This window comes from Gopherus flavomarginatus, chromosome 8, assembly GCF_025201925.1.
Source record: "Gopherus flavomarginatus isolate rGopFla2 chromosome 8, rGopFla2.mat.asm, whole genome shotgun sequence".
NCBI classification, from domain to species: Eukaryota; Metazoa; Chordata; order Testudines; family Testudinidae; genus Gopherus; species Gopherus flavomarginatus.
In genome coordinates, this window is record NC_066624.1 from 43099959 (window position 1) to 43111453 (window position 11495).

The following is an 11495-nucleotide window of genomic DNA, read 5'->3' on the forward strand; positions in this document are numbered from 1 at the left end:
TCATAATGGTCCCTTGTCATAAACAGATAGTCAAGGGTTAATAGAACAGAAGTACTTCATGTCTCTTTTGCCTGTAAAGGGTTAAGTTCAGTGAGCCTGGCTGTCACCTGACCAGAGGACCAATCAGGGGACAGGATACTTTCAAATCTTGAGGGAGGGAAGTTTTTGTGTGTGCTGTTAGTGTTCGGTGGTGGTACTCTCTGGGTTCTGAGAGTGACCAGACGTGCAACCAAGTTTCTCTCCAATCTCTTTGATACAATCTTTTATATGTCCAGAATAGTAAGTACTAGGTAGATAAAGCGAGTTAGGCTTATGTTTGTTTTCTTTATTTGCAAATGTGTATTTGGCTGGAAGGAGTTTAATTTGTACTTGTATACTTAGGCTGGGAGGGTATTCCCAGTGTCTATAGCTGAAAGACCCTGAAAAAATATTCCATCTTAAATTTACAAAGATAATTTTTACTAGTTTTCCCTCTTTAATTAAAAGCTTTTCTTGTTTAAGAACCTGATTGTTTTTTTCAGGTTGAGACCCCAGGGGACTGGGTCTGGATCCACCAGGGAACTGGTGGGGAGAAAGGAGGGAAGGGGGAGAGAAAGGTTAATTTTCTCTCTGTGTTAGGATTACTTTCTCTCTCAGAGAGAGTCTGGGAGGGGGGAGAGAGAAGGAGGAGGGAAGGTGAATTTTCCTCTCTGTTTTAAGATTCAAGGAGTTTGAATCACAGTGATCTTTCAGGGTAACCCAGGGAGGGGAAGCCTGGGAGAGGCAACAGTGAGGGAAAGGGTTTACTTTCCTTGTGTTAAGATCCAGAGGGTCTGGGTCTTGGGGTTCCCCGGGCAAGGTTTTGGGGGGGACCAGAGTGTACCAGGCACTGGAATTCCTGGTTGGTATCAGCGCTGCAAGTACTAAGCTGGTAATTGAGCTTAGAGGAATTCATGCTGGTACCCCAGCTTTTGGACACTAAGGTTCAGAGTGGGGAATTATACCCTGACATCCCTTTTGACCTTAAAGTCTATGAGTAGGAGCTGGTTTGGAGAGGCAGAGCAAAGCTGGGTGGCACTCCCTCTCTGCCCCATACACCCCAGACATTCCTCCATGCCCTTAGGGGGGTGCTCCCCACAGTTTGGGCACCACTTATTTAGTAGGTAAAGGAGCAGATAGGGAGTCAGGAGTCTCAAGTTCCATGTCTGACATTCCTAGATTCATACTGGGCAAAACTCCAGGCATTTGGGGCCTGTTTCCCAAGTTAAAGGAGGGCTGGGGCCCATCACTGGAAGGTGCTATAAAAAGTGCAGCGTATATTCTAAGAAAATCAGACACTGCAGCTGCAATAAATGGTTCCTCCTTTTCCTCTCCAAGGGCAGAGACAGGCCATCTGCTGTGGGACTCACACCCACACAAAAACAACAGACAAACCCAGACAGCCCTATCAATAAATAGTTTAATGAGGTTACAGGTCTGCAGGAAAACATGGCCACCCCCCCTCCAGCTCCATCTTCTGTCCTGCCCATCAGGCAGGGTACAGCAATGTGCACCTGCCCAACCAGCACATACCACACCCATACTGCAAGGCCACAGCACCTCACTAGTCTTCACAGAAGACACCGCTTCAGGCCCAGACACTGGTACAGTTAATACTTCCCCTAGAACACACAACCTCTTCCTCTGGCTCCTCTCCACTGCAGGCAGGATGTGCTCCAAGGACCTGATGTTCAGTGGACTGCGGGTCCCAATCCATGCATGCCAAGACATCAAGACACAGGGAGATGAAATGAGTGAAAAAAAGGGGTGGCAACTTCGGGCTGCTCATTCCCAACTGCACGTCTTGGAGGCTGTGCTCGTGGATTGGAGGCAGCCCTAGAATGGGAGTCGCTTAAACTGCTCATATGTGATAAAAAACTGGGGGACATGTCAAGGAACAGGGCCAACATGCTCATGCAGCCCCGCCCAAGCTCCTGATGACTCCAGTTGCTGCTGACCAAAGTCTATATGCAGCAGGGAAGCCAGAGCAGCTCCACCCTCACAACCAGCATGGAAATCATCACTGAGCTCCAGTGTCAGTCACTCCAAGGAGCTCCCCCACACTGCACACAGGGCCAGCTGTCTCAGAGATATCCCATAGGTGGGAGCTGCAGACAACTCCCTGGAACCAGGGCTCGCTGGGCCATTCTGAGAGCCTGTGAGCCCCAGTAGAAGCCACTGAAGGGTTTGGGTCACTGGAAGCCCTGCACTGGTGTTTCTAGGGTTAATCTGTAATGTCTGTTAGGGTGCCCACCTCCCACACCACCAGTCCCTTTGCAGAACTCTACGGGCACACACTCCCCTTGTGGAAAGGAGCCCCGTTGCAGAGTGGTCACACATTCCTCCACAGACACAACAAGCATTTCCTCCACCTACACAAAGCCACATTCTGTATGAAGCTATAGGTGCTTGGGCAGTTAAAGCACGATGTGAGAAGCCTGCAGGTAACCTTCTCATTGGGCTACTTAACTGCAAAGAGCTGCCACACATCACCCCTTACCCCTAGCCAGTCAGGGCACAGGGCTTGGCTAGATGCTTGGCTACATGCTGTCTCATGGGGCAGATTCACAGGCCCAGTGGTGCCTCTCTGCCAATGGCACCGCTACCCCTTCCCACTGCACAAGTACAGTAAGAAACAGTACTAGTGGTATTAAATCCTGCAGAGGCAACCAAGCTGGAATGCCCCATTCCTCCTCCTCTGAGTTCTAACACTAATCGCTTGGAGGGTGGTGAAGGAGTTCCACAGGTTTCCAGCCAGGTGTCTGAGGCTGTATCTACACAGCCCATGGCAGTGACCCTCCCAGCATGGATGGACACACGTGCGCTTGTGGGGCTCATGCTAGCTCTAAAAGGAGCTGCACAGACAGTGCTTGGAAGTTGTGGCTGGGCTGGAGCTCGGGCTCTGTAGACATTCCTAATAGCCACAATGGGTGTGTTAACAAGGAGTCATAAACTGCAGTGCTCTTCGCATGCTGATTACGCCCACCTTCACCTGTCACTGCTGCTTGAATACCTGGGCCAGCATCTGGAGGAGACTAGGGTATGGATGAAAGCTAGCTGGCTGAAGCTCAATCCAGACAGGTGTTGCTGGGAGGAAGCAACCCACAGTTATGGCAAGGCCAGTATCTCCCCTGTGATCGAGGATGATTGCTGAAGATGTGTTACTTGTCTATGGAATGGGGGCTATGGTGGATGCTCACCTGCTGCTGGATGGTCCCAATGCAGCAGTGACTAGGGTAGCTTATCCCATCTCCTGGCCAGCTGTAGATGGGTAATTCTCTCAAATATGGACCTTGCTATTGTGATCTAGGCCATTGTCTCCTTAAGCTTGAATTGTTGCAGTTCAATTTACCATCGGGCTGCACTTCATCTATCTGGAAACTGTTGGTGCACAATGCAGGCCCATTTGCTAAGCAGTGCCACTAGTGGCAGCTCATGATACCACCCTCCAATAGGCAGCCAGTGCAGATCATGAGTTTAACATGTGTTTTGGCCTATAAGGCCCTGAACTGCTTGGGAGCTGCCTACTTGAGACACCCCTCTGCCCATTCCATGCTGCCACCAACAGAGATTCTTGGGCTGGGTGAGCGTTCTCTGTTAGGGCCTCTTTTCTTGCGATCACTCTCTGACAAGGCCCCAATAGCCCTAATGTGCTGAGGTTCCAAGGCATGCTGCAAAGGTCACCAGTGAGGCGGCGGAAGCAGCTGAGGACAGGTTTGTATGGGAGGAAAGTACATGGAGATTTTCAGCTCTACTGGTCACATGACTGGTAAGCAAACTGCTGTGGCTGACTGTTATTTTGGCAGCTATGTCTGAATGGTGTAGGGCTGCACCCAGCAGGTAGGAGTTCTCTAGAGTACACTTCCTGGAACAGGTTAGTCCTGTTGGCCCCATTCCCTGCCACATGCTCACAGAAGGACAGAAAATCTGCAAGGCAAAGTCTGGTTGAATCTCTCCTACAGTAGTGTTAGGGGTTACCGCAACACAGCTGAATGCCAACACATGGCATGGCCACACTGCCACTTCCAAGAGGAAAATACCACCGGAAGCCTTCCTTGAGGGGGCACTAGGACTAGAAACAGCCTGCACATGGGGAAGGGGAGTTGTCGAACCCCAGGGAAGCCCAGCAGAGGGAAGTCTCTAACCCTCCCAAACAGGTGGGACAGGATAGAGGGCTCAGCTGGCCACCTCTGCCTCTCCAGCACATGTGCTTCCCACACTGGGAGGACACATTTTTCAGAAAAGAAAAAAGGGTCCAGTACAAGGCTGTACAGAGCTTGAGGTACAGGATAACTGCAAACATTTATCTGCAAACAGTGCCTGTTCCGATCACCTGTCCCATGCATCCCAAGGCTTTCCCCAGACTTCATCCCAAAAGCAGGGGCCTGCCCAGAGACTGCTAGCCCCAAAGGACTCAGAACAAATATGGGGACCCTCAAACAAAGCAGTTCAAGGTGCTCACTCTAATGAAGGTTCCTTACAATTATGAAGCCATAGCAGAACTCCCTGCTCTTGTGACACAACTGGGACAAAGGAGTAGCCACTCAGCAGACTACATTAGAAGCTACAATGCGCCCCCTGCTGGTTTCTTGGCCATACAGTAGGTTGCAGCTGCACTGTATCCTGCACGATCACTGTCCATGAAGGGCAGGGAGTACATCTGAGTGGGTCACTGCAGGGGAGACAGAGCCATGACTTGATTTGGTTAATGGGGACAATGGTACCGGTCCAGAGCAAGAACCATTTCTGCCTTGCGTAGTTCTTTATGTCCTGGCCTTTCTCCAGCTAGCTGTACCCACACTGTCACCCAGTCACTCTTTAAAGGATACAATGATATTCCAAGGGCCAAGCCGGAGCCAGTTGGGCCAGAACCCTTTATAGAGTGCAAAGAAGCCCTCACTCTTCCATGTCTGGAGAAGAGAGAGACAAAGTGACCATGAAATGCTCCCCAAGCTCCTGATTAAGTGCACAATGAAACAGGGTGCTTCCTGCTACGACTCCAGTAGCTGCTTTTGCCCATTCCTGAAGAGACAGATGTGGTCTCCCCTCCCCGCATACAATGTAACATCCTCCAACTCCAGTTCAACTGGGCTGGTGCAAGGCAAGATGTTCTTCTCAAAGTGCTGCTCTAAGAATTAGTTCAGGGCAGTTCTCTGCCCTGTATACGGGGGGTCAGACTAAAGGACAAATGGTCCCTTCTGGCCTTGGAATCTATTAATAAGATCTTGGGCAGTCCCTGCTCTGACTGTCTCTCCCACTACTCCCAGAGTCCCATTTCACAGGAGCAGGCCCAGGGGCAGCTCCTCAAGTCCATGTTTGTTGCACTGCAAGACACTCCCTGAGAAGAATGCTCCATGGTTGGTGCCTTTTGCTGCAGGGATCAGAGTCACATGCGACATGAGAACCTGTTCAGGCTCAACTGGCTGTGACCCCACTTGCCCAACACTATCTGGCTTCTTACCTTTACTAGACCATCCAGTGTGCCTTTATAGAGCTCCACACTCCCCACTATTGCCCTCTGGTTCATCATCCGCGTTCGCACCACGTCCACTGGGTTGGAGGCAATGGCTCCGGCCAGCCCACAAGTAAAACTGGAACTAAATGCATCAGAGCATTAGAGGCTGCTCTGGGCCCAGGCTGGTGACATGCCTCAGACAGACCTGAGGGCACAGAGAGAGCACTCCCCACAAGAACATAGTGCAGCTAATTTGTTTTGCTCAATCTGGTCTCATGCTTTCTGTTGCCATCCAGAAACCCATGGTGCAGGCAAGATGCACACTATCACTCGGGCAGGAGAAGCACATTTATCATAGCAACCACCTCCTAAATCCAAGTTCCAGAGGTTGTAATGCCCCATGGCACTGGAGATGTTTCAAGCCTCTCCTAAATCTGGCCTCAGGGACAAGCTGCAGTTTCTTGCCATGACCCATGGAGATCTGCCAAGGACTGTGGCACTGCAGTCATGGCAGGTGGGTTTAGGAAACCTGCGGGGGCTGAATTCAAGGACGGGGTGCAGGGTTGGAGTTGGGGATGCTTCTGCAGAGTGAGTGCTGCAAGAGTAGAAGACCCACACTGAGAATGGCAGCGGCATAGAGCAAGGCAAAAGCAACCATGTTGCTACTCCTCTCCCTTGTCTTGCTCTCACTGTAACCTGGTGATTTCCTCCCTCCAGCCACGTGGTGCAAACTCAGTGGGTGCCCCATACCACCCCCAGCTAAGAAACCCCGACAAAAGAATCATCCCACTGAACCACTCTGCAGCAACAGCCTAGAATCAGAAGCCAGGGCAGAGGAGGAATGGGGAATAAAGTAGCTAGGAATGCAGCAGCTCATTTCACATGCTCTGCAGAATTCCTGTCCCCCAACCCCCTTCACCTCTCCTCCTGTAAGTCCCACTGGGATTCTAGCTAGGAGACCTGCACCCCCTACTGCCCACGTGCCAGGCAGCTGAACTGCTCTCTGTAGACCCCCCCAAGAAGTGGATGCCACGGCAAAGCTGCAGTCCTTGCCTCTTGAGTTGGATCTAGCCAAGCTGCTGGCATTGTATTCAGCATAACCAGGTACTGGTCAAGAGTTAACATCACAGGCTGCACTGCACTGTTACATCCTGCCCTTCTCCAGCAGGTCTGACTGGCAATGCCTAGCTTCAGTGGATCCAAAGAGAGCAGAGGGGATTGCAGGTACTCACATGAAGTGGGCAAGGATCGTATCCCCCATGAACCCTGAGAGGATCAGGTGCTTCTTGGTGATGTCATACACTGGCAGCTCCACTCCAACCACAATGGCAGCTCTCTGCGCCGTGGGGACTACACCCTACCAAACACAAGCACTCAATTTACCACTGGAAGCAGAGCCCCCTTCCCTCCTAGACACTCTGCAAAGCCCTCCCATGGCAGTCAGCCCTGCAGCCCACTGACAAGGCCTTCTGGCTGCCTCCCCTAGTTCACCAGCTGCACTTACCCTTGGATAAGGGAATCCTGCTTTATCTTGGTTTTACTCCCAGAGCCCTCCTCCCTTTGGGCATGACTCTCTTTTCTGGTTTTAAAGAGTTATGCTCCCTCCAGCCTGGTTTCACTTTACTAGCGACATGAATTGTGTGTCCTGCTACTCTGCCCCCTGGCCTGTAGCCTGGCTGGATCAGGCTCTTCACCTGCCCCCCGAGATCCCAGCTGAAGCTCTCAAATCACTCAACTTCTCCCACTGGGCAGCACCCAACAAAACTAGATGCCAGCAGAGATTAACCAGAAACAAGATGCAGCTATGCAGGGGCCATGTCCTTCCTGTCAACATGGCAGGGAGGTGCTAGGAGCCCAGTTTCTGTTGCACCAAGGCCTATGATCTGGGAGTCCTTCATGCTTCATTAGACTTGCACAAGCTGGGCTGAGCTGGCAGAAGGTCGCTCTGGCCTGAGAATAGGTTATAAAACAGCTGAAGGAAACAAGAGTAAGTTGGAAAGAGCCACCTGAACTGACTGCAAAGCAAACTTCAAGGACTCCAAACAGGTGACCCATTTTCACAACAATGTATGAGAAATTCCTGGGTTAGAGAAAAACCATGGGCAATGGACTGGCAGAGTAGATGGGACAGTGATGGCTGCCCCTTCTGGGCACTGCAGAGAAGTGTAAGGGCATCAATGTCCTGGAGGCCACTATATTAACCAAAGGAAAACCCTTTGGCCTGCGGATGCTGGGGGAATTCTTCAGTACATCCAGCTGGCAAACAGGCCAATCAGGAGATGCAGCTCTCAGACCACATCAAACTGCAATGACCTTAGGGAGGTTGATTTAAGAATCCCACTGCCCATCCCTCATGAGCTGTTTCATGTCTATTCTCTTCCCTATCTTCTTCGGCTTCTGTGTAACTACTTCCAAACTTGGCCAGCTCCAGTATGACAAGCTGAGGCAGCACAAGAACGCTCACCTCAGCACAAAGGAGAGATGGCAGGAGGTGGCCAGGGCTTGCCAGCTCTTAGACCAGGAGAACGAGCTGAGCCCAGGGCTAGCACGCACCCACTTGTGACTGACCTGACTGTGTACTGTATCCTGCCTGCAGCACGTGTCCGTGAGACAGATGTTTTCCTTTCTTTTCTATCCTCTCTTCCCTCTCGCGTGCGTTTGTCTAGAGAGCAGGAATAATCTTAACAGCAACCACTGAGCCAAAACCAGCAGTGGAGATACTCCTTACCCTGTCTCTCCCTTCCAGATGAGAAGGCTCTGGAGTAAGTGAGCGACTTAGAGATGTATCTTCCCTCTGAAAGATTGTACTGAATTCAAGGAAGAGATAAAGGGGAATGCTCCATTTGGGAAAGCCATCTGACTTGGCAATCCCAGTACTGGAGCTCTCTCCAGTTTGGGTTTGCTGGTTGAAGTTCATAGAAGGATTTCTACAGTGAGGTCACTATAGTAAAAGCAGGCCCAAGTATCTTATCACAAACCCCAAGTGCGGCTAACTCCTCAACGCACTAACAGTAACAAGTGGGCTCTAAAGAATCTAACACCTTTAAGCTCAGGATCCTTTCTTCACAATCTGCCCTTCCAGCAGTCCCCAGGAAGCTGCCATCCTGCTGTCATTCATACACACAGGACAGATTTCAGGTAACAAGGGATAGGGGGTCTCAAGCTGGACACGAGGCAGAGCTGAAGCTGGTGTAGAACATTAATTGTGGATTTTCTTGCCTTAAAACAATTTGTGTCTTTATATTGAAGTGTTCTGGTGAGGACATTCAAGGGAAACACTTGCTAACATTGAGAATTCCTCCTCCTGACGGCATGCTCAGCCTCAGGATTCTATGAGGAGGCTACGAGCTATTCTGCTGAGCTCTGCAGACTCCTCCCCGCTAACCTCACTGTGTGCTCAAAACCCACTCAGAGATACCCAGGCTGAGTCACTCTTCAAGAGGTGAGCTAGGGGGAAGAAAAAAGACTCCTGCAGAGAGAAGCAAACTGCCTGACCCTGCTCCACGTTAACTATTCTGCAGCTGTATATTCTGGGAAAGGGGCAGGTTTTGGAAAAGTCTGCACTCTGTGCATGAGGGGACCTGCCCCATTCACATCCTGTTTGTGTCCCATCCAGCACATACATGGTGACTCTAGCCACAGTTTCCCCATGGACAGCAGACAAAACAGCAAGGCTGCTCCTGTCCTTGGCCCGTTCACTCTCCAGATGCTTCACTTACACCAAGGGATAGCAGCACACTGGGATCAGAAGGTGAACTCACCACCTGGCTTTAGTCAGCAAATGGCAGCTGAGGAAGCAGCTTACTCTTCTGCTGCTTGAGTAGAAAGGACTCTCAGCAGTGGGTGCTTACCCTCCAGAGCCCCCGTGTGCCTTCCTGCTGGTAGATATCGATGAAGCTGCCATTCTCTGCCTTCACAGTCCTGCCTGCCTTCCAGTGGAGCGAGAGCCCAGCACTCAACTCCCTAGTCCAGGCGCAGGACAGACTCTTGAAGGCAAAGCAGGCCACATGCTCCCATTGCCCTGTTCCAAGTGCACTTGGCCCGCTGCTGCTGCATGCCAGGGACTGGAGAAGATAGTGCCCATTTCACCTTGCGGCAAATCCAACTGCCCCTCACCGCTCCCAGCACCCAAACCCGATTTCCCAGGAACCGAACCCAGGTCTGCACCAGCCAAACCTGAACCCCCACGGACTGAACCCAGTCTGCTTCCCTTCCCCACCTAACTCGATTCCCCGCTGACCCAAACCCAGTCTGCTTCCTTCTTCTCCCGGCCAAACTCAAACCATCACTGACCAAATCCGGTCTGCTTCCCTTCCGCTCCCAGCCAAACCCAATCCTCCCAGTAACCGAACCCAGTCTGCTCCTCTTGCACTCCTTAGCCAAACCCAAACTCCCAGTGACCCTTCCCCTCCCCAGCCAAACCCGATCCTCCCAGTGACCAAACCCGGTCTGCTTCCCTACATTCCCCAGCCAAACCTGAACCCCCACTGACCCAAACCCAGTCTGCTTCCTTCTCCCGGCCAAACTCAAACCATCACTGACCAAATCCGGTCTGCTTCCCTTCCACTCCCAGCCAAACCCAATCCTCCCAGTAACCGAACCCAGTCTGCTCCCCTTGCACTCCTTAGCCAAACCCAAACTCCCAGTGACGCTTCCGCTCCCCAGACAAACCCAATCCCCCACTGACCCTAACCCAGTCCGCTTCCTTCTCCTCCAGGCCAAACTCGAACCATCATTGACCATATCCGGTCTGCTTCCCTTCCGCTCCCCAGACAAACACGATCTTCCCAGTGATGTCATAAACAGATAGTTAAGGGTTAATGACTCTTTTACCAGAAAAGGGTTAAGAAGTCAGTGAACCTAGCTGACACCTGACCAGAGGACCAATAAGGGGACAAGATACTTTCAAATCTGGGTGGAGGGAAGTCCTTGTTTGTGCTTTTTGTTTTGGTTGTTGTTCGCTCTTGGGACTAAAAGGGACCAGACGTCCATCCAGGCTCTCCAAATCTTTCTGAATCAGTCTCTCATGTTTCAAAATTGTAAGTAATAGCCAGGCAAAGCAGATTAGTCTTATTTTTGTTTTCTCAAGCTGTAAATGTCCTTTTTTTTTGCTGAGAGGATTTTACTTCTGCTTGCTGTAACTTTGACCCGAAGCCTAGAGGGGGTTCCTCTGGGCTATACGAATTTGATTACCCTGTAAAGTATTTTCCATCCTGATTTTATAGAGATGATTTTTACCTTTCTTCTTTAATTAAAAGCTTTCTTTTTAAGAACCTGATTGATTTTTCCTTGTTTTAAGATCCAAGGGGATTGGATCTGGACTCACCAGGGATTGGTGGGGGAAAGGAGGGGGGATGGTTAATTTATCCCTGTTTTAAAATCCAAGGGGTTTGGATCTGTGTTCACCAGGGAATTGGTGAAGTCCCTCAAGGCCACTCAGGGAGGGAAGTTTTGGGGGGACAGGAAGTGCTCCAGACACTAAAATTTCTGGATGGTGTTAGAGTTACCAGATCTAAGCTAGTAAATAAGCTTAGAAGTGTCCATGCAGGTCCCCACATTTGTACCCTAAAGTTCAGAGTGGGGAAGGAACCTTGACAGCTTCCCTTCCGCTCCCCAGACAAACCCAATCCTCCACTGACCCGAACCCAGTCTGCTTCCTTCTCCTCCAGACGAAACTCGAACCATCATTGACCATATCCGGTCTGCTTCCCTTCCGCTCCCCAGACAAACCCGATCTTCCCAGTGACTGAACCCGGTCTGCTCTCCTTGCACTCCCCAGCCAAATCTGAACCCCCACTGACTGAACCCAGTCTGCTTCCCTTCCCCACCTAACCCAATACCCCACTGACTCAACCCAGTCTGCCTCCCTTCCCCTCCCCAGCCAAACCCGATCCTCCCAGTGACCGAACCTGGTCTGTTCCCCTTGCACTCCCCAGACAAACCCGAACCCCCAGTGACTGAACCCAGTCTGCTTCCCTTCCGCTCCCCAGACAAACCCAATCCCCCACTGACGTGAACCCAG

General features: G+C 51.1%; 1 protein-coding gene across 1 annotated transcript; it reads right to left on the reverse strand.

Moving 5' to 3' along the window:
• Positions 1 to 1424: 1424 nt before the first annotated feature.
• Positions 1425 to 11168, reverse strand: SLC25A14 (solute carrier family 25 member 14). Its single transcript, XM_050965231.1, has 6 exons — positions 11097 to 11168; positions 9325 to 9459; positions 6706 to 6830; positions 5480 to 5615; positions 4848 to 4928; positions 1425 to 1896 (listed from the first exon to the last, which is right to left on the reverse strand). Exons 1-6 carry the CDS (start codon positions 11166 to 11168, stop codon positions 1855 to 1857), a joined length of 591 nt encoding a protein of 196 aa, XP_050821188.1. The 3' UTR covers positions 1425 to 1854.
• Between the last annotated feature and the right edge of the window lie 327 nt (positions 11169 to 11495).